The following is a 24,809-nucleotide window of genomic DNA, read 5'->3' as shown; positions in this document are numbered from 1 at the left end:
TTGCTTAAAAACGGACCTTCAGCGATGCGTAAAGGAATCAACTAGGTGCATCAAGTCATGTATGATGCTAGCATCACTAGTTAGACCATATGCGTTTTTCTGCTGGTGATTCCAACTGAAAAATCTTCCTTATTTTTCAGCCTAGTATTAGCTCGTGGCTGGTGTTTTTGCCTCCTTGATTGTCAAACATATTTTTTGAGAGATTAAGGAGCATAGGCTCTAAGTCTTCAGGAGCCATGTCTCTAGATATAACTGTATTTACATTCCATCTTTGGTAGCCTTTTGAGGTGTCCCTTGGACATTGCCATTGGGGTTACAGGTATCATTTTAATCCACGGTACTCTGTACTCTGTATTTGCCGACTACGTTCAGCAACAGCAGCATCGTGGGGGAAAAGCATACGCAAATATCCCTGATCAGTTCGAGAGTGCATTGCCCAGGGAAAGTGAATATGGAACCTGGATGCAAAGTCTTCTGTCTATGTTTTGAGTTCCCCAGTCTATGAAGATGTCTTGTAAGATCTCATGATTCACTTGCCACTTGTCGGATATACCTACTTCCCTGCTTAGTCTGTCTGCCTCTACATACAGATGTCAAGCTATGTGTACAGCTGTAACTGATCTTGGTCTTTACTGCCCATTTACATATCTTGTGTGCTAGTTTTGACAAGGTGTAGTGCTGTCTGTATCAATAGAAAATTTCCTTTTACTTGCAGCTGGAAAGCTTTTAGTGCTAGTAAGATGATCTATAAGTATAACATATATGTATTGGACTGTCTCTTTCATGTTCGAATGACCCTTTATTAGGAGTCTTCTCGTGTGTGCATCCAACTCACCCCTTGTGTGATGCATCAGTTATTGTCAGAGGGAAGAGGTGCCCTGAAAAACTCTGTCCTGTGTCATGTTCTTCTTTGTACACTGTATTAGCTCTCCTTGAATTTGCTTCATGACAATTACAAGATAGTCTCACCACCCCTTGTGTTGCGACCAGGGCTTCAGCCACTCCTGCAGTGGAGTTTAACAGGGCAACCGTGCATTGGTTCAAATCGGCATGCCATAAGAAATGTTATTACAAGTTTCGAGACCCACTGAGGAACAATAAACAGTGGGAGTAAACCTTTCAAAAAGCGTGCCACTTCTAGGGATTTCAAAAAAGAAGTTTGGTCAGGGAGACACATGAAGGTGGATAGGGCTGCCAAATAACCTTTTACCGTAGCCAGCCCTTACTAGGCAAGAGACATTGCGAAGCACAGAAAGACTGTAAAAGTGTGCCTGAAGTTTAGAACTTTTTGACTTGCACCACTGAACAAACTGGTTTTAGTAACCAGCATAAAATTGATTTGTATCAGGTTTCTTAACAACTAAGATGATGCCCTCAGTCTCAGACTGGAAAGAAAAAGACACTGCTTGATCTCCAAAACGACAGCTGCAGTATTTAGAGACTGAGAGAAAGGGCCGGGCCATCCTGCTTGAGCTGGTTTACCTAGTGCAGGGAAGTAAGCAGGAAATAGTGCTGGGTTTCTAGAGATAGAAACGTTAAGAAAAATAATTTATATTTAATATATTATAAATAATTAACTATATGTATTAATTCTGCAGCTTTTTTTTAAACTTTGTTTAAATAAATATGTTCAATTCATTTACATTAATATTGAACATTACAATAGCTCTACTGTCTTTTTTAGGTTCAATACGCTTTAAAACATTTCCCTATACTTCACCTTGCGGAGACCACCGCCTAGGTGTAAAAAGTAGAAGTAGTAACTTTACAGTCGTAAATTGGGCTTCACCCCTGAATACAGGGGGGCAGGAACGTGCAAGTCTGGACCTAGAGTAATTTTACATTTGCAAATCGGTGAACAGTCAAAAGGTTGTAAAGTTACTCAAAAGTGTAAGAGTAAATGTACTTGTCGTAAAAGTCTTCATCCAAAGAGGGATGACAAGAAGAATAAACACTGATTCTGTGCGTCATTAAATCATTTTTTTAAATGTCACAGCAGAAATCAATGTGATTTTTTGGTACTAGATGCCATTTTCCAAAATAAAAGAAAATGTAGCCCTGGATTTTCCCTTTCAAATACAAAAGATAGTGGAGAAGAAAGAAAAAAAAGGCACACGTAGTCTGTCTCTCATCTTCACTGGGAAGAAAGCCACAGTGGCATGTATGTGTGAGTTGTTCTTTAAATTTCCCTGCTCGGGTCACTCATTGGAGGAATGTAGATGGGGAGCTTCGGAGAGGTATGCAGACGTGGGCCTTTTATAGCACATATCAGTTTTTTGTTCAGACTTGCATCTACAGACAGACTTCAAATTGTAAAAAGCCTACTGAAGTAATTATTTTTGCATAAAGACTTCAAAGAAAAGTCCTAAAAGTGACACTCGTACAATGTTGCTTTTGATACCAATGACATCACAGGCAGTGTGTGGAAGCTACCAAATAGACAATATGTAAGGGGTATCGGGTCATATTTTTGGAGAAAAAGACTTCTAAGGTGACAAACTTAAATCTTTAGGGAACCCAGAACTGTTTCCATGGGGATTTGTTTAATTTAATGGTAAGAGTGTACCACCGATGAGTCTCCACAGACTCAGAAACACCAAGAGTCAAACACAGATTACATATTCCCGGAAAGATATTTTTCAGTTCTGTCATACCTGATCCTTGGGTTTCTTTGAAGGCATCCATGTCGTCCTCTTCCTCCTCCGGTTCATGATTCTCCAGCTGAGCTTTGCGAGCCTCCTGCAGAGTACAAGAAGACAATGTTACAGGAGTGAACAGTTTACATTGCTAGTGTGGCAGATTTACCCCTACCACCATAAAAAACACCCTTTAATAAAGGGATCATAGAAACTGACTTTTCATTTCTGATTATCCATCATAAAAGAAAACCGTGCTGTTAGAGACCTTAAAAACTGCATTAGTAGTGTGTTGTTTTATATATAGCAGATACCAGTAAGCTATCCAAATGGCGTAGCTGAAGAGTGACTAATCCCAGAGCTCCAGATAAGGTTTTAAAATACAAGTTTTTTAATCCCTACTTTTGTAAATTGGGAATTAAATGAATTCTTACAAGGTAACAATGTAATTCTCATTATTGGTGAGAGAATTATCAAGTGTACTAAAAAGGAACAATGTATATGTTTCATAACATTTAATTTGCAGGGGAACAATGTATTTTCAATGTTTATATCATGGGTATTCATTTTATGTATTCCACACTGTCTTTGTACCTATGAATGCCTGCAATTTAAACAATGCATTTATATAATTAATCCCTTTTCGCCTTTAAGGTGAGGCAGAAATAACAGCAGTGTCCCTTATTGTGGGGGATCACTTCTGATGTAAATGATCTGGATATACTCATCTGGTAGTGCAAGTGAGAAGCTTGGGTAGAGTTCTGGGTATCCATTAATCCCTACATTTTTCAGGGAGAGTTTTGCCTGTTTGCATAGAGTAAAACTGGTCTATAAAGAGCTTATCTGTTTTGCTGGCTGATCAGCTGAGAAACGATGAAAGAACAAATCAACCAAGACTTTGACGTGTGAAATTTGGTTTTTACAGCTTGTAGCAGGAGGATGGAATAACCCATTTAACTAGATTACTCGATCATAATTGATGCTCAGTCATTTCTGATTTGCAACAGGTAGAGCTAGCCTGCTCTCCTCTCAAAACCCCCAATAAACACTTCCTCTTCATCTCCACTTCTCTGCTTATTCCTTCAATCACCCCTCCTGACCAGCATTCGCTACCCCAATGGATACATCTCCAAACTTCTTCTCAGGGATAATGTGTCCACAAACAGGAAACAGACACCACATTAGGGGGTACCATGTATGAAAAAAGCCTACGCCTTGGACCCAAAACAGAGGTCAGAATTCCTTACCTGGGCTTCCAACTCTTTCTCGTTCATGTCCCTGTGTTTAACAACCAAGAAGGCATTGGTTCCTGTCTGTACACCGGCCTTGGCCCTTCGCTTGCTCAGCCGCACTCTGAAGGAAGGAAACAGTAGAGAGAGAGACAGTTAAAAAGAATGGAAAATGAGTGAAGAGGCGAAGAAAGAGGTACCAATGCCTCCGGGTACCTGATCAGGCACACCTAAGAAAAACAAGTCAAGAATATGACAAATTTTAACAAACCCACTTTTCACACACTCCGGACACCACACACAAACCACCCAACACAACATAGTCACTGATCAACCTCAAATATTCGCTGTGTAACGTCACACAAATCCTTATAAAAAGAACACTTGCCAACCCACCACAGACACCCTTCTAATCCAGAGGACAATCACAAAAATCACCCTCCATGCAACAACCTCTCCTATCCACATGAGAACTCTTGTTGAGACTTATTCCACAAAGAACTCAAATAGGACTAACACAGCCAGACTCTGACCACATGTCCTAAAAACATCAATTGAACCCTCTTACTAGCTCAACTCATTCACCACCGGCCCACAACACTTAGAATCCCATACCAGGACACATCAACACAAACAGAATACAAGCAATACTGTGCCACAACACCAGTCAATCCATCTCAGATGGTGCTGCCAAAAATTATCCTAAACACATCACACTGTCTTCACCAAATAACCTCATCAAAACATCCATCTGAAACACTATTGCTAGGGCATATCCCACTAACTACCTGCCTGCAACAAAGACACATTAATAATGATATTTCCAAGCAATACCATCCCTCAATTAACCTTCATGAATAATCCTGTACTTAGGAATTATCTCCCATTCTGCCTCTACTGAGTTCAGGATTTAGACACGTTTCCCTGGCACATACCCGGTAAATACCATCACCCTCATAGTTCTGAACACTCAACTGTCATCCAGTATTTGAGGATGACCACCCATACAACATCAGCTAATTTTAGGTTTACAGTGACCCTTGACCCATCACCAAGGATTCTAGCTCATGAGGTCTCCCTCAATTTACCAGCTTGTTATGGCGCCCCTTAACCTCTTCCCGTGATGTCATCAGTAGCTTTCTATGAAAACTTAATCTGGTCTCGCATGTCACTATGGAAAACCTCCACTTATCTAAAATTGGCTATACTTGGCAACGATAATTCAATCAGTATCTTACTTTTTATGGCAGCCACATAAACTTTGCCTAGTTTGGAGCCTGCAAGCGTATCCTGTGATAACTAGTCTGTTTTCTAATTGTTGGTACGTTAAACTCTAGTATCCTTGCCTAGTGTCCTGTTTATGATAATCTACAACTATTCTGTACACTCTATTACACCGCAGCAATTGCTCACCTGGTTTCTAGCTCATTGTAATACACTCCGTCTCCCTCTCGGAAGATAAAGAAGTAGTTCTCTTCGTAGCCTTTGCTGGCTTTGTTCTTCACGTTCCAGTTGTACTCCCTGGCAATCTTGTAATCGTAGCTGGAAGAGGAAATTAAGGTCAGAAAATGGCCCTTGTAAGAGATGCCACCAACTTCAACAGCAACAAATATGCCATCTAGGACAGCCCTCATTCCAATTCAGAGTTTACACCCATCTACGTACATATCATCTGCCATGTAGTCCATGCCCTCTTCCACATCTCTCTTCCGTTTTCTAATTGTGTCTTCTCCAGGCAAGAAGTAGGCGACAAACTGGTTTCCTTCTTCGTCCATCATTCCTCTGAAAGAAAGACAATGAGAAACTGTCAAAGTTGCTTTTTGGTAGCTATCCATTGATTGGGCCTCAGAGGATAAGCAAACCGCTTACACCCCTCCATATCGCCTACACCAAATTTCAATACCATACGCATCTCTTGCTTCCCTCCTTCAAACAATATGCTCACTACTTCTAGATAACAGAGGTATGTCGTACCTGATCATGGCCTGTGACATCATATCAAGTGCAGTTGAGCCTGTAGCCTCTTTGGGAGCTGGGTCAGAGTCGAAAATGACTTGAGCGCAGGGGTTAATCCACATCTGGGGGAGCATAAAAAAGGTCTTAATCCAAGTCTCTCTCAAGAGTAACATCCAGGAGTACCCTGCTGTGACCCTGGAACTTAGAGTAGCAAATACCTAGAGTTGCCACCAATGTATTACAATCACTCACACATACAAATCAAATTTCGAAGATACATTCAGAGCTCATTAACACCTGCCCGCTCTAAAACCTCAGTCCACTGTCGTCTCACTAACCAGAAGGAAAAGTGGTTTGCAGACACATGCACATAATTGTTATCAAATAAAGATTCTATCAATACAAAAAGTTCAAACAATAATTCTGAAGCGGGTATACTCACTCATTTAAACCCCACCTTCTGTACTCTCAGCATTAAACATTATAAGTGCTTACGCTTGCACTCAAAAACGTATATTTCACAGGAATGTGCACTAGGGTAGGATGGCATATTGTACACAATAACTGGTCTCAAACAAACGTCTTCCTAATTAGATATCAAACATGGAGAGAGGTTCTAGCAGAAATATTCATACATTGATGGTAGTCATTTACTGGAAATTTTATCACATAAGAGGAAACCCTTTCATAGTCAACAGTTCTCACCTTGAAGTCAGGGAATACTGGCATAACCTCCACCGGTGTGACACGAGGTTTGCTGTAGTGCTGAGTAATCTAAAACACAATGACAAATACACATTAGGAAATGAAGACTGATCCACTCCTCAACAGGAAAATGCTTTATTCCTACCGAATGCCCTCTATTTAATATTCAGGCCCTCCATCCAGACACCTTAACTCAAACAAAAAACCCTAGCTTGGAAGAAGGGCTGGGGTCCCAAGTCGAACAGCAGAAAGTTAGTGAGTGAATTATCTTGTCTAGCATATACATGTTCATTCCTTAGGTTCATTGAAGAGACTTCCAACAGGACTCAAGAATACCTATTATTTCTAGGTGTGACAAGGGTTGTGTAGGAAACTGTAAAAGGAAGAAAGTGAGTAATAATTGAAGCATAGGCTGTGCAGTTAGCAAGGGACAGACCTGTGGTATAGTGCTCTATTGCTTTCTATCTAGGGCTGTGCTACATAGAAACCATATTGAATATGCTACTTACCAGTATGCATCTGTTCTTGGCATGTAGGGCTGCTAACATTCATATCTTAGCATTAGATCGCCGCCTAGTGTTGGGCTCGGATGATTGCACATTGTTGTCCTGGAAGAGTCTTCGAAGTATCCTGAGATAGGTGGCTCCTCCCCTGGACTACAGTGCGCATGGGCATCGGCTCCATCCCCAGATTGTTTTTCGCCATTGTGGCAGGAGATGGAGTGAAAGTGTAAAGGATGTCCATGCTAATGAATAAATACAATAGTATATCTGCAGCTGCGACAGGCACCGGGGAGGAGGGCGGGCGATATGAATGTTAGCAGCCCTACATGCCAAGAACAGATGCATACTGGTAAGTAGCATATTCAGTTCGAGGCATGTGGGCTGCTAAATTCATATCTTAGCATAGAATACATAGCAGTCCCTCCATCAGCGGCGGTTGCCCGTGCCAGCTGCAGAAACCTGAAAAAGTGTCTTTAGAACAGCCTGTCCTACAGCTGCTTGCTGCTTGGAATGCACATCAACACAGTAGTGTTTTGTGAAGGTATGTGGTGTGACCCACGTGGCTGCTCTGCAAATATCCTCTAAAGGAATGTTCCCTAGGAAAGCCATGGATGCCCCCAGTTTGCGTGTGGAGTGCGCTCTGGGGGGTATTGTTAAAGTGCGCTTGGCTTTTTGATAACATATCTGGATGCACTTAACAATCCACCTGGCTATCCCAGCTTTGGAAATTGGGTTGCCTTTGTGTTGTGGTGCGAAGGCAACAAAGAGTTGTTTCGTCTTTCTAAAGGGTTGTGTTCTGTCTATGTAGTACATCAACGCCCTCCGTACATCTAAGGTATGGAGCATTCTTTCCGCCACCGTTTGCGGGTTTTGAAAGAATGCTGGCAAGTCAATAGTTTGATTAAGATGAAACTGTGACACCACCTTAGGAAGGAATTTAGGGTTAGTGCGTAGCACCACCCTATTTGGGTGAATTTGAATGAACGGCTCTTGTATGGTGAGCGCTTGCAGCTCACTGACACGCCTCAGAGACGTAATAGCTATCAGAAAGGCCACTTTCCACGTAAGGAATTGGAGCTCACACGAGTGCAGTGGCTCAAATGGTGGCCCCATCAGTCTGGTGAGAACGACGTTGAGGTTCCACACCGGAGCTGGTGGAGTTCTTGGGGGAATGACTCTCTTCAGACCTTCAAGGAAGGCTTTAATGGCGGGCACCCTGAAGACAGAGAGGTGCTGCCTGTTCTGAAGATAAGCCGCTATGGCTGAGAGATGTATCCTAATGGAAGTGTACGCCAGATTGCACTTGTAGAGATGTAACAGATAACAGATGATGTTGGGAATAGATGCATCTAGCGGGTTGATGTCATTGGACGTACAGTAGATGACAAAACGCTTCCACTTAGCAGCATAGCATGCTCTAGTAGTAGGTTTCCTCGCCTCCTTGATGATACTCATGCATTCTGGAGGTAGGTTAAGGTATCCAAACTCTAGGACTTCAGGAGCCAGATCGCCAGGTTGAGCTGTCGTGGATCTGGATGCTGAATGTCTCCATGGTTCTGCGTCAAAAGACTGGGTGTGAGGCGCAGTCTTTGATGCGGCACCACCGAGAGTTCGAGGAACGTGGTGTACCAAGCCTGGCGCGCCCACGTTGGAGCAACCAGGACGAGTGTCATGGAGTGCTGCCTTAGCTTTCTTGCGACCAGCGGTATTAGAGGGGCTGGCGGAAAAGCGTATGCAAATTTGCCTGACCAGTTCATCCATATCGCATTCCCCTGCGACTGTGGGTGAGGGAACCTGGCGGCAAAGAGTCGGCATTTTGCGTTCTCCTTTGTTGCGAACAGGTCTATCTCCGGATGACCCCACTGTTGGAAGAACGGGTGGAGAACAGAAGGGTGTATCTCCCACTCGTGCATCTGATGGCTGTATCTGCTGAGCAGATCCGCCATCTGATTGTCCTTGCCCGGGAGGTGTTCTGCCATGAGGAAGATGTTCCTCTGAATGGCCCACTTCCACATGCTCTGAGCCAGATGAGACAGCTGTGGCGAGTGGGTGCCTCCCTGCTTTTGAATGTAGTACATCGCGGTCATGTTGTCCGTCCGGACTAGCACGACCTTGTTGCTCAGATGTACAATGAAGGACTTGAGCGCCATGAAGATTGCCATCAGTTCCAGATAGTTGATGTGCATCTTCTGTTGCTGCGTCGTCCATAGTCCCTGCACTGTGTAAGTGAGCACATGAGCTCCCCATCCCTGGAGAGACGCGTCCGTTGTCAGTATAATCTGCGGCACAGGCTCTTGGAACAGTCGGCCCTTGCAAAGGTTGTGTGGAGTCCACCAATGCAGAGAGTCGTATGCCCGACTGGTAACCAACACTAGGTCTGTCAATTGCCCACGAGCCTGTGTCCACTGATTCGCTAAGCACTCCTGGAGCGGGCGCATATGCAACCGTGCGTGAGGGACTATGAAGAAGCAGGAGGCCATCATGCCTATCAACTGCATGAACACTCTCGCTGGCAGGGAGTGTCGTGGTCTGAATCGTTGGATCAGCGACTGAATGCTGTCGATTCTGACTTGGTTTGGCTGAGCCATGGCTGTCAGGGTGTTGATCGTAGCACCCAGGAACTGCCGGACATGTGCCGGCTGAAGATGCGATTTCGGGTAGTTCAGGGAGAAACCCAGATCGTGAAGCAGGCGAATTGTAGTCGACATGTCTGCGGCGCACTGTTGCTCCGACTTGGCTTGTACGAGCCAGTCGTCTAGGTAGGGGTAGACATGGATATTCTGCCTCCTGAGGTGCGCCGCCACTGTCGCTAGACACTTGGTGAACACCCTCGGGGCTGTTGTGACTCCGAAGGGTAGGACTTTGAACTGGTAGTGCCTGCCTTGAATAGTGAACCTGAGATATTTCCGGTGTGACGGGTGTAGTGGAATATGGAAATAAGCATCCTTGAGATCTAAGGTTGCTAAGAAGTCTCCCTGGTGTAGCAAGGGAAGAATCTGCTGCAGTGTAAGCATGTGGAAATGTTCCGATAGTATGTACAGGTTGAGGGGACGTAGATCGAGAATGGGCCTGAGAGAACCGTCCTTCTTTGGAATAAGGAAGTACAGGGAATATACCCCTGTGCCTTCCTCCCCCACCGGCACGAGCTCGATTGCGCCTTTTTGCAGCATCGCCACTACTTCCTGCTGCAATAAGTGCAAGTGCTCTGCGGACATAGGCCTTTGCCTTGGTGGGATGTTGGGTGGAGTGGATTTCAACTCTAGGCAATAACCATACTGAACTAATTGTCGCACCCACCTGTCTGTGGTGATGTTTCTCCAGACGGGCAGGAACTGCTGCAGTCTCCCCCCGACAGGTGTTAGGTGGTCGGGGGGCAGTGACAGAGAGTCACTGTTTGCTTGGAGTAGAGGTGCGGGAGCTGTTGTTTCCTCTGCCGCGACCTCTGTTGCTGTTGTTCCTATAACCTCCCTTGTTCTGCTTAGTGAACGAGGCTTGCGCCCCACCTTTGGAGAACTGGGATTGTTGACCCATCTGTCCTCTGGTGACTCCACGTGCACCTGAGCGACGAAAATTGCCGCCACGAAACTGTTGGGACTGCAGGGCCCCCATAGATTTAGCAGTTTCCGTGTCCTTCTTTATCTTCTCTAAGGTGGTGTCAACATCCGGACCAAACAGACTATCAGGATTGACTGGCTGATTCAGAATTGTCGTCTGAATATCCTGCTTGAACCCTGAGATGCGGAGCCAGGCTTGTCTTCTCAGCATAACGCTAGTGTTAATAGCCCTAGCAGCTGTGTCCGCAGCGTCAAGTGCACACTTGATGGCTGCGTTTGATATTAGCTTTCCTTCCTCAATAAGCATCTTGGTGCCTTCTTGGAACTGTGGGGGCAGGTGTTGTATAACCTGTTCTAGGGTGTCGTAGTGCGCCCTATCATAACGCGCCAGGAGCGCCTGTGTATTTGTGATGCGCCAAAAGTTTGCCGCCTGTGCAGCCACTCTTTTGCCTCCTGCCTCAAGCACTTTGGACTCCTTGTCCGGGGGAGGAGCTTCACCCGTTGTCTGGGAGTTGGCACGTTTCCTGGCATTGGCAACCACAAGAGAGTCCAGTGGCAACTGTCCCCGGATGTAGACGGGGTCCGCAGGAGCAGGCCTGTACTTCTTTTCAATGCGAGGGTTGACCACTCTAGCCCTCGTAGGCTCCTTAAAAATGTCTCCAGCATGTTTGAGAACACCTTTCAGCATAGGAAGTGTCTTTACTGTCCTCTCAGATATGGCAAAGGTGTCAAAAAGGAAGTCTTCCTCAACCGGGTCGGCATGCATGTCCACATCATGATTGGCCGCCGCCCGTTCAATTAGTGCATGAAATCCTGCTGAGTCCTCAGTCGGGGATGCACGTGCATTAAAGGTTTGCGGGTCTTGGCCCGCACCCTGGGTGTTTTGGTCACCAGAGTCGTCGTATGAATCTGGTTGTACATCAGGGTCATCGATGGGGAAATTGTACTGTTCATCCTCATCATCTTCCTCACCCACAGAGTGTTCTGGGGAGGGAGTAGGGCTCCGTCTAGGAGGAGGCTGAATCGGCTCCGTGAGGCCTAAGGCGTCAAGGGGCACCCTCTTCTTCTTCAACGGGATGACGTAGGGGTCCACCGGCTCCGAAGTGATCTTCCGTTTATAGAGGGTCAGCTTGCCGGTGGCAGCATCGATGAAATGCTCTGAATCGTCCACCGAGTCGAGTACACGACGTGGAAGAGGGTCTGGCAGTGAGGAAACCTGCTTCGGAGCCGATTTCGTCGAAAACGCTTTCGGCGCCTCCTTAGGTGGCAAGAGAAAAAGGAGTTTCCCCGAAGGCTTAGCCGGAGCGTCCTTTTGCGGCTGCGGTGATGGCATCGGAGCCGATGGAGCAAGGGCCTTCTCCCTGATTCTCTGCAGTGACTCCGCAATGGGGGACGGTACACTGCCAGCGGGTTTCGTCGCCGACAAGGATGCTTTGAGCGGTCCCTCGGATCCGACGTCCTCGCGGGCCTTGTGCGGTTTGGGCGCGGAAACCTTCTTCGGGTCCTCCGAATCTTGAGGCCGGGGCGCCGACTTCTTGGGCGTAGCCTCTTTGGAGCCGACCTTGGCGGGCTTGGACGGCGCCGGAGCCGTTGATCCGAGCCGACCATCTTTCTTGGGGGCCCTTTCCTCGGGCGTCGGCTTCGATTTCGGAGCATCGGAATCGACCGACTTCCTCGGCTTCTGCGGACCGGAGGTCGACGGAGCCGACGGGGTGACGGGCACCGACTTCTTCACAGGCACGGCAGCCATTTTAGGAACACTCGAGTCCTTTGGTTTCAGTTTCGATTTCGGGTCGGCCATTTTAGGTGTTGACGACCCCGACGGTTTCAGTTTCGCTTTCGAAACATCGTGCCCAGCAAGTGAGTCCGAAGCCGGGCCCGAAGGCGGGGCTGTGGCTTGCGGCAACGGGTCCAGGGTAAGGCCGACAGGCGATCCCGTGTCCCGGTCGTCCTCGAAACTTTCGGGGCAGAGCTCGTCCGCAGAGCTGTCCGCCGCGGCCCCATAAATTTCATCGTCGTCTCCTACCTCTTCGACGTATTCGAGGACCTGACCCGCGACTCCGTCGTCGTCTCCCGGATCCGCCTCGACCTCCGACCGTGAGGGGGAGATTTGTAGAAGGTGACCCTGGACCTCTTCTTCCGGGTCGCCGAAGATGTTCTCCGGATCCGGGGCCGCTTGCCTAGCTTCCAAGCGCACCGCGCGCCGAAGCTTGAGAGTTGTCTTGGAGCGGAACTGTGCACAGGCCTTGCACTTGCCGTCGTCGTGGTCCGGTGAAAGGCACTTGTTACACACAGGGTGTAGATCGATGTGTGGGTACTTAGACCCACAGAGCGGGCAGTACTTGAACGGGCTCCGCTCCATGTCCGTAAAGGCTTGCTGTCGTGTCGCGATGAGAAGGCCTCAAAGTTTAGAAAGCGAAGAAAACTCCGCTTATTCCGGCTTCAAGAGACGGAAGACTCGAGACCGAGCGCAGACAATACCGACGCAAGAAAATCGAGGCCTTTTGGCCGGTAAAAGATAGTTTTACTTGGTTCCGACAGTAAGACGTCGAAACCACATCCGAACCCAATGGCGGAAAAAAACAATCTGGGGATGGAGCCGATGCCCATGCGCACTGTAGTCCAGGGGAGGAGCCACCTATCTCAGGATACTTCGAAGACTCTTCCAGGACAACAATGTGCAATCATCCGAGCCCAACACTAGGCGGCGATCTAATGCTAAGATATGAATTTAGCAGCCCACATGCCTCGAACATATATGTATACAAACATTTGCAATAGGATGGATGAGGGAAGTGGTAGGGAAGACGGCGACCATCAACATTAGAAGCTCGGGACATGCATGATACATTGACTAGTGGATTTCTGTAGTCAAAAGCTACAGAGGGTGGCAAAGGTGCCAAATTTACAAAGCACTGAAATAAACCAGTCAAAAAGCCATGCAACTGCATGGGAGAGAAGGTATAAAGGATTCAGGGCAACAGGTTATGTTAACAGAGATTTTTATAGCGCTGTCTAGCTAGCAGTACGGAGTCACAGGACTTTCTTGCTACAATACCTTTAAGACCTGGCCATATGAAGGTGCAGTATGTGCACTGCCTGGATACAGGTAGAAGTATGACACGGCTACTAATCATATACATAAGATAACTTCTAAAATTGTTATCCTTGCTAAGTAAAAATACTTATTTTGCATATTTAACCAGAATTCCCTTTCCACATCGGGTCCATGTAGCCAGTGTGACCTATACCTATGCTATGGTCGCCTACCCTGTTGTGGGAGTGCCACACAACCTTGAGCATCATTTCCTAGAACATAAGAACTGCTACTGGAGTTATGTGGTCCAATCTCTATGCGGAACTTGGGACTGTTGGACCTGCTTATCAAGCACCATGCAAAGCCAAACGACCCCCACAGCATGTCCTACCGCACCAAGCCCCAAGCCCCAAGCATCAAACCCAAACACTCAATGAACTATGGTGAAAAAACCCTTTAGCTCTTCCCCTATGGATCTCTGCCCTGCAGAATGTTCACAGACACCCATATCCACACATCATGATAAAAGAACCCTTAAATTCCTCCTTCACCAATCCTAATCCAGAAACCGCATGCAACATGTTTAGAGTTCCCTTTACCCCGTCCTCCATGTGTCCCAACAATCAACATCTTGCATTATATCATCCACCAACATCAAAACTTTTTCCCATCTATACTCTGAAATGACACCCTCACCGCTTTTTGTGCATCATCAAATGTTTTTTCAATGGCAGAGATCTGGCTGTCTCTATCTTTATAGATCTCCTCCTCCGTGAACTGCTGTTTGACGGACACACCAATCCTGTGTGGGAAGGGAAGCATTTGTTATTAGTCTGTTGTGCCCATTTTATAGTTTTATTAGTTCTAGTCCATGCACACATGAGAAAATAAAGAACTTGTGCCAAAGTTACAACACTGAAAGGCCACAAATTCATGCAGGATTGTTATTTGCTATCAAAGTCTGCATCCCACGTATTCCACCAAGGCCTTCACCTCTGTTCAGGTCAATCAATAACTTCTGCTGAGTAAGATAATGAATCAAGAACCATGGCAGAGAGGTGGACAAAGAGGAAAATACTGAAAGCAGCAACACTAATGCAAAATGTAGTACATATTTTCCCTTCCCTCACAAATCTGTGTGTGTGGACAGAATACCGAGCAGAAAATTAACAGACTTGTGAATTTAAATTTGTAAAGCGCTGTCACTAAGTAAGGCACCAGAGGAACAAGGGGAAAAAGCCCAAGTAAAATAGATGCTGCCAACCAGGAAGTCACCCCGGACAGAAATTATCAGAATAACCTGGTTTTGACATGCCTGAGAAACCCTGTATACAAGTTTCGAATCCTCATATTTTCTGAACGTGTGTTCCACAGCCTGGCAGCTGCCACCGAGAAAGGTCCCCGCCCCAACCCCATCTCGCTTTCCCCAACCTGGGAACAAGCTTTCCCCAACCTGGGAACAATCACCCGCCGATCACAGACGCCTACTGGATGCATACCAGTTGAAGGTGTCCCATAGATAGCATGAGCCCTGCTGATGAAGTCTTAAATGCCAAGCATAGGGCTTTAAAAGTCACCCAAGTCCTCACTGGCAGCTATTGGAGAGTCCTCAAGCCCTACTCACAGAGATGAGTTAAGGTAGACCCAGGACAAACAGAGCCACTGCATTGTGGATGAGCTGAAGTTTGTTGAAAATACTTGCTGGCATTAAAATACAGGGCGTTACAGTAGTCAAGGCGAGATGTGATGAGCGCAGTGACCACTGCCACCCTTAGCTCCGCAGAAAGGGAAGTATTTTCTTAAAGATCTTAATCCTGAAACAGGAACTCCTTGTTCTATTAACCCGGGAGTCAAATGTCAACACATTGTCAAAGATCACCCTCAGGTTTTTATTCAGCGCCCCCTAGGGTGGGAAGCGTACCGCAGGTTACCGTCCACCAACTACCACTCCAGATTGAGTTTTCTGCCCCAAAAACCACAATCTCCGTTTACTCCCCGTTCTTTTTCAGCCAGTTCTCCCTCATTCAAATACTCACTTTGGCCATAAAGGACCTAAATCTGTCTGCCACCTCTTCTCAATCTTTGAAGATGATGATTTGGGTGTCATCTGCATGATCAAGCAAACATCCTGTAGAACTGCCAAAACAACTGTTTCTGCTCTGGAGTCTGTCTACACAGATTTGTGAGACTAGTCCATGAGTGCCTTTCTCATGAGTTCTGATTGTTGAGCAAAAGGTTAGTGCGAAAAAAGGATGCAGTCTTTAGTTGTGACAGATATGATATCGGGTGGCACCACAAAAGTGGAATATTGGTAGCAACAACAAATGAGGTAGAAGCCTTGTTTTCATGGCTATTCTGTCCACAGGAGGCAAAGAGACTGGGTGAAGGTATCCGGTGATTACCCAAATAAAACTACACAGCAGTTCTGGCATACAAGTTAGGATGCAGGTGTTACACCAATGAAGAAGGTTGGCAAATCCGTCTTTTAGTTTAATTAAAGGTCAGAGGTAGCTTAAGGGATGGACAAACAAAGTCATGAGATTTGGTGGACCACATTTCCATTTTTGAACAGCCTATATCTTTTAGTTTGAGAGGAACTACATGTCTGATCTTTTATGCAGAGAATACTTCAGAATTTTCTTTACAGGAGGTTAGCCACTGTAGATTTTAATAATGCTGAAATTCAACACAGCTTGAAATGCTGAAAATAGGTTTAACAGAATCACTTCAAAAACTGGACTCAAACGTTTTCAGTGTGAGGAAGAAAGAACACTATTGATGGTGCTCAATAGTAGGTTAATGTTCTCCAATAGCCTCAGCAAAGCCATTTTCTGCAATGTTCTGGCGGTCTTCCTGGAGGCCACATGACTGCTCATCTAACAATAATAGATACATGCAGGTGCACACTAGACTCTCAGAAATCAAACTCCATAGATTATTTTGAGAACAATCCTTTCACTTTGAGAGTGGATAGTCACGTCCTGCTGTAGATATAGGAACTTGTACTTGGCCCAGGACAGTAAATATGACAGCTAAATCTGCCAGGCTCACATGGATGAAATCAAAATATTTTGCAAACAGTACTACACTCTAACATGCACTGCAAAAGGAAGAGCAATAAACAAACATCTCCCTGACCAGCACAGAAGAAACTGTCACCTCAGAACACCCCCTCTCCTCCCCCTTGTAGGTATGTACTAGAAGCGTAAGAAAATGGCAAAAGGTTGACCCAGCGAACTTTCTAGGTCACAAAAACCGAAACTAACTATGTTCTCATTTGTATAAGGCGTGATTAAGTCTGCTAAGCTCCTCAAATTCCATAATCTGGACTCTAGATAAATGAATGATTAAGTAAATATGTTGCCTCCACTTCCAGTCCCAAAGAGCAAGACTAACCAGCATTGATGGATAGACTAAAAGCCTCGATATTATTTTTTGAAGTGCACAGCAGTGATGCTGGCTCTAGAATGCCAATGGATTCGAAGGAAGGTGTGCAAAACATGTCTACAAAAATGCTTTGTGTCTGCGATGTTCATTTGGAGATGACTGCTTGTTTTGCTGACTTGACTAGCTTTATAGTACTATTCCATCACCAAATAATGTCTAGTAAACTGATGATGATTGGGACATGCAAGAACAGCAAACTAAAGAAAAATGTCATGATTTAATTAAGATGGAAACTGCAGCCATCTCTCCCACAGTCTTGTAAGTGGAATTACTAGAAAGCGGAGACCTCGGGAGAAGTCATCCCCGGATCAACCAGGCGAGATAGTTCTGAGGAGGCCATTAGTCATTCTGGTAGAAAGAAGAGCATTTCAACATGAACCCATTTTTTCCCCCAGAGTAAAGGTCCTCCAGGGCTAGTTCATCTAAACTCAAGTGAGTGGAACTATATACAACTTTGTCCAGGTTGAAATTGTGTAAGGACCAAGTTGGACAAGAAGATCTAATCAAACATGCAAGTTAGGAAAGACCAACATTTTCAGGTGGTGCAAATAGGCTAGCTTGTTCTTGGTGAGCATCTATGGTGCTGCATTTTGGCTAAATAAGAACCAGCATGTACTGCTGATGCGTTCTCCCCTGCAAATAAAGCATAGGTCTCCTTTACACGATGTGGTACGATTTGAATGTGTACAACAGATCTAGTGCCTAATATCAAAAGAACCTCTACCACACTTGTGTTTAAATCTCCAGTCTGCCTGTCTACTTTGATCCAACAACAGTAAAGATTTTTTTTGTGTGCTTGTACCTCAGAGCAATACGTTTGAGGCAAACAGCGAAGAACTTTTTATACAAAAGAAACACAGAACAGGGGCAGTGAAACCCAATTTAGTGGAGAGCCCCGAGACACAGCTGTCTGAATCAGTAAACAATCACGCACTTGTGTAGGTGTGGGGAGGTCAAAGGGGAAGGTCAGGTCACCTAATGACCCCCTCTCACAAATAGTACCCTTAGGGTTACTTCCCTGAATCATGTCTTCTTCCGGGTTGTACACATAAAAAATGTTCAACCCCACACAATCCACGAAGAGAAGTAGGACACCCCTTGTCTCCACCAGGACTTAATATACTGTATTCATTGTTCTTCTATTTACTTTTGATCAGAAATGTGGCTCATGTAACCCTCAATACCCTACAGTAAAATAGAAGAATAACTTAAATACAGTAGCCAATAGACATCAATAGTATACTCTTTTTTTACTTGGGCTTTACTATACACAAATCCAACCTACCTCACTTATACCAGGATTGCAAAAAAAACAAATTAAAAAAAATAAAATGAAAAGAGACCCCTCCCATCCACGTACTTGACTTCTGGCTTCTCGTTGGAGACTCCATATCGGTTAAACTCAGTAGAGATATACTCTGTTTTTCTCATCCAGGGCACCACCTTGGCATGCTGTTGAGACCTAGAATAGAACACAGACCACGTAAGATAGTCCATAAACTGGGGCTTAAAATATCATTAAGTTAGCATGGGAGAAGGAAGGCGATCCAAAGTCACACCATTCTGCAAAATTATACTTTTCGAACAAGACAGAAGGAAATTGGGAAAGCAAATTAATGAACTTCAGCTGAGTGGGCATGCTCTCCTTAGAACATATGCAAAACAATATGCTGGAGATCTGTGATTATAAATTATGGGTGAGACAGGAAACCATGCAGGCATTTGGTATAAAGTTGGAGTAGAGAAATATCTACCACACATCCCACAGGTCTATCATTTCATCCACTGGAAGGGCAGACATCCAGCCATCCCTCCCTGCAGTACTCAGCCTCTCACCTCTTGGAGCTGCTTGGTGCCTGGATTTCCTCTTCTAACAGCTTCTCATCTGCAAGGTCCAGAAAAACTACAAATAGGAAAAAAACACTATTTAGATTAAGTGGTGTTCAACCCTTAGGGTGTTGGATTACAAGACTGGCACATAGACATAACTGCTATTGTTTCTTTACTACAAACTGTTTCTCTTGCTTGTATGAGCGTATGTAAAACCAACAGAGCAATATTATAAAGACATGGTGATCACTCTTTTGTCTCATGCATTTTTCAAACAGGATACATTCAATTCAATCTTTATTTTGATCAATCAGATCATAAAAGACATGAATAATATACAATACCACATTAAAAAGTCATCGATTTAGACATGCTCATTCAAATAATACAGCATAGTGCATCAGAGTAGTTAAAAACTCATGAATATTATAACAAAGTTAAAAAGCAGTCAAGTAGAAAAAAGACACACAAATCATTATAAAAGTCAGTCTCCAAACTATACTATACTAACGCCAGAAATAGCAGCAACAATGGGTTAGACCTGGTCTATAGCAGCTGTTGTTTTTAAACAATTAGACCATATTCTCCACATCCAGGTAAAAAAAAATTGCTGGAGCGATCACGAGGGGCTCTTGAGTAACGATCTTCAGTAGTCTTAAAGCAGTTGCACATGACCTGGTGCCCATGTTGGAGCAGATTGGTTTAAGCCATCTACTGTGTGGCAACTTATAGGCTGGACATACAAATAGTATGTGTGGGATAGTTTCATCATGATCCTGAAAAAATACACATTTACTATCAGGGATCTTATTCCATTTGGCAGTAAAAGATTTAACTGGTAAAATGCCTACTCAGAATTGATAAAAATGTTTCTCGTCAACAGGCTTCGTAATAATATCCCAGAAGTCTTCAAACATGGGTTCTGGCTTATATTCAAGAAAGGTGCTAGTCAGTATGGAATTGCCAGTGGAACACATGTTGTTTAATTTGAACATAGACCAATAAGCCTCTTTGAAGACTTTTTTTGGGGGGAAAAGATATTACCACCCAGATTTCCCCACAGATGGGACATGCCCAGGTTCACAAGGGAACGTTTTAACTTTTGCATCCAGCTAATCTATATGTGTTGTTTCTGCATCTCTGACATCTTTAAGCATGTTGGCGTAATGTGTCAGCTCCGGGGTTGACCATAGTGTGCCACAGAAAGCAAAGGGTCTAAATTTTACCACCTCTACCAGCATGTTACATCCCAAATCATTGTATAGCGGTGTATTCTGAGATAGGCCAGTTAGGCTCCTCACAAATTTATTCTGCCCTAGAGTGAGTGATGAAATATTCTCGAAGCCCCAGAGTTCTGCACCATAAAGGATAGAGGCAAAAACATTGGTATTATAGATCTTTAAAACGGGGCCTATCGGCTTAGTATGGCTGCGCCTATGCTCACTTAGTAGTGCTCCTGCCAATTGAGAGTGCTTGAGTGCCAGTAAATCTATCTGGGGCTTCCAATCTAATTTTCTACTTAGTGTGCCCCCAAGTAAGTGAATACATCCGTTTGCTCCAGTAGGGCCTCGTTCATAGTTGCCTTACCCTTGGCCATCTTATGCTTATGTAATACCATGAACTTGGTTTTATTCACACCCACTTTTAACTCATGATCACTGCAAAAATGCTCAAAACGACAGAGTGCTTGCTGCAACCCCATTTGAGTTTTAGATAATATTAAGGTTTTGTCAGCGAACATGAATATTGGGACCTTTGAACCTGCTAGTGTTGGTACATCAGAAGGGTGTGTTTGGAAGTAGTTAACAACCCCCTTTATGGACAACGAAAACAGAGTGGGGGCCAAAACGCACTCTTGACTGACCCCTTTAAGGATTGAAAACCTTGGTGTGGTATTGCCTTGGGCTCCCCATCATACCTGCGCAAAATTAGCTTCATGCAATGTGATTGTGAGTGATAAAAGTTCTGAGGGCATTTCAAAACTAACCAGAGCTTGTTCTGTGGGACCGTGTAGAATGCTGATTCTAAATCAACAAATGCGGCATATAAAGTGCCGCCAGCTAGGATTACGACACACCAGTAAATTAGAATAAAGTAAAAGACCTGGTCGATGGTGCTTACATGGGCCCTAAATCCTGCCTGAAAGGGAGTTAGTATGTTGGTTTCATCAATCCACAACTGGATCCTATTCAGCAATAGCCTGGCCATAATATTTTGTGTTGAATCAATTAAACTAATGGGCCTGTAATTACTAGGGCTAGAGCAATCTCCTTTTTATAAATTGGTAGGATTTCAGCCCCTTGCCAGGACTCCGGTATATTTGCTCCACTAGCAATCGCGTTCATGAGCAGCTGGAGATACTGTATCCAGTTATCTTTATCATGAGTGAACAGGTCCACCAGAATGCCATCTAGTCCGGGAGCCCTTTCCTTTGGTGCTGCATTCAGGGCAGTTTCCACCTAACTCTTTGTAAAATACAATACTGTATCTGGCTGAGTTGGTTGGAACAGTTCGTCGCCAACCTCACTATCCCCAAGGGCGAATTGCTCCTCGAACAATGAAACCCACTTATGAGGTGGAACATTATTTTGGGGTGCTTGGCCTATTTCCCCTCTGCCCCATTTGACTAACTGCCAGAATTTTTGCATACTCTTCTCCTTACTAGCTTCCAAAAGGTCCAACCACCGTAGCTCATCCCAGGACTTTTCGCAACCAATTGGGTATGCTTATACAACTTCTGTTGGACTTTGATGGTTCCTAAATCTTTGGATCCAATAGTACGGGACAGTTGCTTGTATGCATCTCTGCATGACTTATAGTACCAATGGTCGTGCTTTGGGGAGATCCTGTTACTGGTTAATAGGTAGCTGCTTCTCAGGCCATTACTGTATGTTTGAGAACCCTGGGGATCTGAGGGTGTTTTCCTGTTCACTCCTTTCTCTCATGCATTTTTCTAACAGGATAATAAAAAAGCTCTTGATCGTATCAAACATATCCCCATGGGTTTGGGTAATATTGACATTCAGTTCAGCCTGCGTAGAGAATCTTTGAAGATCGACTAACGTCTGGTACGTACTTTCATATCCATTAAGGAGGACCAATTCTCAACATTTTAAAAGACATAATCTATAGGGCTGCTTCTCAGGCCATTACTGTATGTTTGGGAACCCTGGGGATCTGAGGGTGTTTTCCTGTTCACTCCTTTCTCTCATGCATTTTTCTAACAGGATAATAAAAAGCTCTTGATCGTATCAAACATATCCTCATGGGTTTGGGTAATATTGACATTCAGTTCAGCCTGCGTAGAGAATCTTTGAAGATCGACTAACATCCTCTGTACTACAACCTTCATCTGGGCGAGTGAATCTTCATTCCAGACAACCCTTGTCCATTTAACCCTCCTCATATTATTACACATGATAACATCAGCAGTCGTAGTTTCCGGACTATCTGGGTGGGCAATAATGTAACCTGGGACTGTCATTGTTAGCAACAGTTGGTCATGTTCACTTTAATTTCTGGTACGTACTTTCATATCCATTAAGGAGGACCAATTCTCAACATTTTAAAAGACATAATCTATAGGGCTGCTTCTCAGGCCATTACTGTAAGTTTGAGAACCCTGGGGATCTGAGGGTGTTTTCCTGTTCACTCCTTTCTCTCATGCATTTTTCTAACAGGATACATTCACTCTTGCAATGTTTCTGGGAGGAAGGCATAGGACTTTGAGATCATGCAGTTGCCCATAGGGAAGGCAGTAAACTAACATCACAAAATTCTGGATCTGGCACACTGTACAAGTGCCAGCCCATGAGCAGCTGTCCTTGTATTGCCTGTAGACCAAGCCACTTACCAATGGGGTCGATGCGGTAGGTGTCCGGGTTGATCAGGTCAATGGTCACACCAAGATCAGGTTCTGTTAAAAGGTCATGTCTATGCTGCTTTTCCAAAGAAGTGGCCTTGTACTGCACAAACCTAGGGGAGACAGCCATGTCAAAACGTTGCTGAGGCAATGGCCCCACCCACTCTGTTGGTTCCATAACCCACCCTCTCCAAAGTAATCTTTTCTCTTCCAGCACCTTAACCATCCATGGCCCCAAACATGCCCCTTTCTGCTTATAGCTCGCTCTCCTCTACAATTTCCTTGGTCCTTTAATTGTACTCTCTCTTTCCAGTCTGTTGGCATACATTCTTAGCCGCTCTGCCTGTCACGCACAAATCCACCTCTGTTGCGACTCTGCCCTCTCCCTATCTACCAGTACATGCACTCACATACGCTCCCCAGATTTGCCAAACTCTGCTAGTATCCATAGGTTGCCAAGTAATCCTGCCTCCCTCCACCACACATACGTTGATAGCCACACCTCACATTGCCGCCATTATCCCCACATGTTCCTATCTACAGCACTAAGTATCTCTCTCCCTGCAGTACCATTAAATTTCACTCTGAAGTGGTAACGCCAGCTCGTCCACTAGATCAATCGTCCAATTTTACCAATCACCGATTTCCTTTAGAATAAAACGCCCCTTTCACTCTGCCAGAAAGCATAAGCAAAACTCATGTTGACTGTCTACACAAAAATGAAAACATGTAATCACCAACCATAATCTAGAAAGTTTTTTTCTTGGAAATAGCAGTTTACACGTATACTTCAGTTTGTTGATACTTTGAGACACACTCTTATACGTTTAGCTGCTACCATTTTTCCATTTCCTCTACTGGTATATCCGCCATATCTCCCTCCCAACCCCTAGTCTCTTCTACCAACCTGCCACAAGGGTTTCTTTAGCAACATGTGCTATCCCTCACCTTTCCTACTCTCCAATCTCCTCATTCTCCTCTCTCATTGTTTTAAGTATTCCCCTCTCCTGAAAGGCATCACCTATTAATCTTACCTACTTTGTCAATCCCAACTCTTACTTCGGGAAAACTGTCAAGAGGTGCCACCACATCCCTTGCTCCCAAGATTTGCTCTAGTGTGATGACAGAATCTTTACCTGTTCTGGTCAAATGGATAAGTGATGAATTTTGGATCAAATGGAATGTCAGGCAGGGTATTGCAATATTTGACCCGGCAGATTACTCCTGATCTAAAGAAATAGAAGAAACATTAAATGGTCATGGAATGTCTGGAAAACATAGCAAATTGGTTAGTTTAAAAAAAGTATCTGAAACAAGTACCTTTCAGGGACAGTTCTATGTGAGTTCTGCCTGGAAAAGAAATAAAGATTAAAATTGTAAGTGGAGAAGAATATGTTTTGTAAAACAAGCAACACATGGCCCAAAATAACAGTTTCTAAGAATAAAGAGAACAGACAATCTTTTCATGATCATCTGTGCTGGTCGCACCTGCCTCCCAATAACTCATCCGTTTGTATGTCAAGTCAAGTCAAAATAACTTTATTTCGGTCAACATGACCTAAAAAGTGCAGCATATAAAACATTCATTTATGAAAATACATCAGAAGAATTTTTAAAACTTGATATTTCAAGAGAGTTAAAAAAACACTAAGGGTATCAATTGATAGCTACATAGGTTAGATTTTAAAAAGGAGGGTGGAGGATGTACAGTAGAAGCACAACACATATACATACAAGTTTATTGAAAGTGCGTAGTACTTTATAAATAAATAACCTAAGTTAAAAACTTTGATAAAAACAGGAAGAACCCTTCAATTTAGAAATGTGTACCGTTGTACAAAGGGAGATTTTGCCAGATGACAGTACCGAACTGATCATCTACTATTTCTAGTCCAATGGCTCGTTTGACCCTTTCAAAAATACCCTTCTTGCGCACCACATAGAAAACAGGAATCCTGCGACTGAGTAGACAACTGGGATATTAAGATCGTACTTCAATATCCTAAACACTTCAATACAGTGCCTACTGCCCAGGTTCCTGCAAATCTGC

At 44.4% G+C, this 24,809-nt stretch overlaps 1 protein-coding gene across 1 annotated transcript in view; it reads right to left on the bottom strand.

Moving 5' to 3' along the window:
- The window catches only part of PAF1 (PAF1 component of Paf1/RNA polymerase II complex), a 63,751-nt gene that overhangs the window by 11,759 nt on the left and 27,183 nt on the right, over positions 1 to 24,809 (bottom strand). The window contains exons 2-13 of the mRNA XM_078661326.1: positions 24,080 to 24,109; positions 23,896 to 23,988; positions 22,751 to 22,872; positions 18,904 to 18,970; positions 18,428 to 18,529; positions 14,317 to 14,422; positions 6,527 to 6,595; positions 5,840 to 5,943; positions 5,531 to 5,647; positions 5,279 to 5,407; positions 3,884 to 3,989; positions 2,655 to 2,739 (exon numbers count right to left, since the gene is read on the bottom strand). Of these exons, the coding sequence (XP_078517452.1) occupies positions 2,655 to 2,739; positions 3,884 to 3,989; positions 5,279 to 5,407; positions 5,531 to 5,647; positions 5,840 to 5,943; positions 6,527 to 6,595; positions 14,317 to 14,422; positions 18,428 to 18,529; positions 18,904 to 18,970; positions 22,751 to 22,872; positions 23,896 to 23,988; positions 24,080 to 24,109 (1,130 nt within the window). The remainder of the gene's footprint in view (positions 1 to 2,654; positions 2,740 to 3,883; positions 3,990 to 5,278; positions 5,408 to 5,530; positions 5,648 to 5,839; positions 5,944 to 6,526; positions 6,596 to 14,316; positions 14,423 to 18,427; positions 18,530 to 18,903; positions 18,971 to 22,750; positions 22,873 to 23,895; positions 23,989 to 24,079; positions 24,110 to 24,809) is intronic.

This window comes from Lissotriton helveticus, chromosome 9 (assembly GCF_964261635.1).
Source record: "Lissotriton helveticus chromosome 9, aLisHel1.1, whole genome shotgun sequence".
NCBI lineage: Eukaryota > Metazoa > Chordata > Amphibia > Caudata > Salamandridae > Lissotriton > Lissotriton helveticus.
The sequence above is the reverse complement of the archived record's forward strand: the minus strand, read 5'-3'. Positions and strand labels throughout refer to the sequence as shown.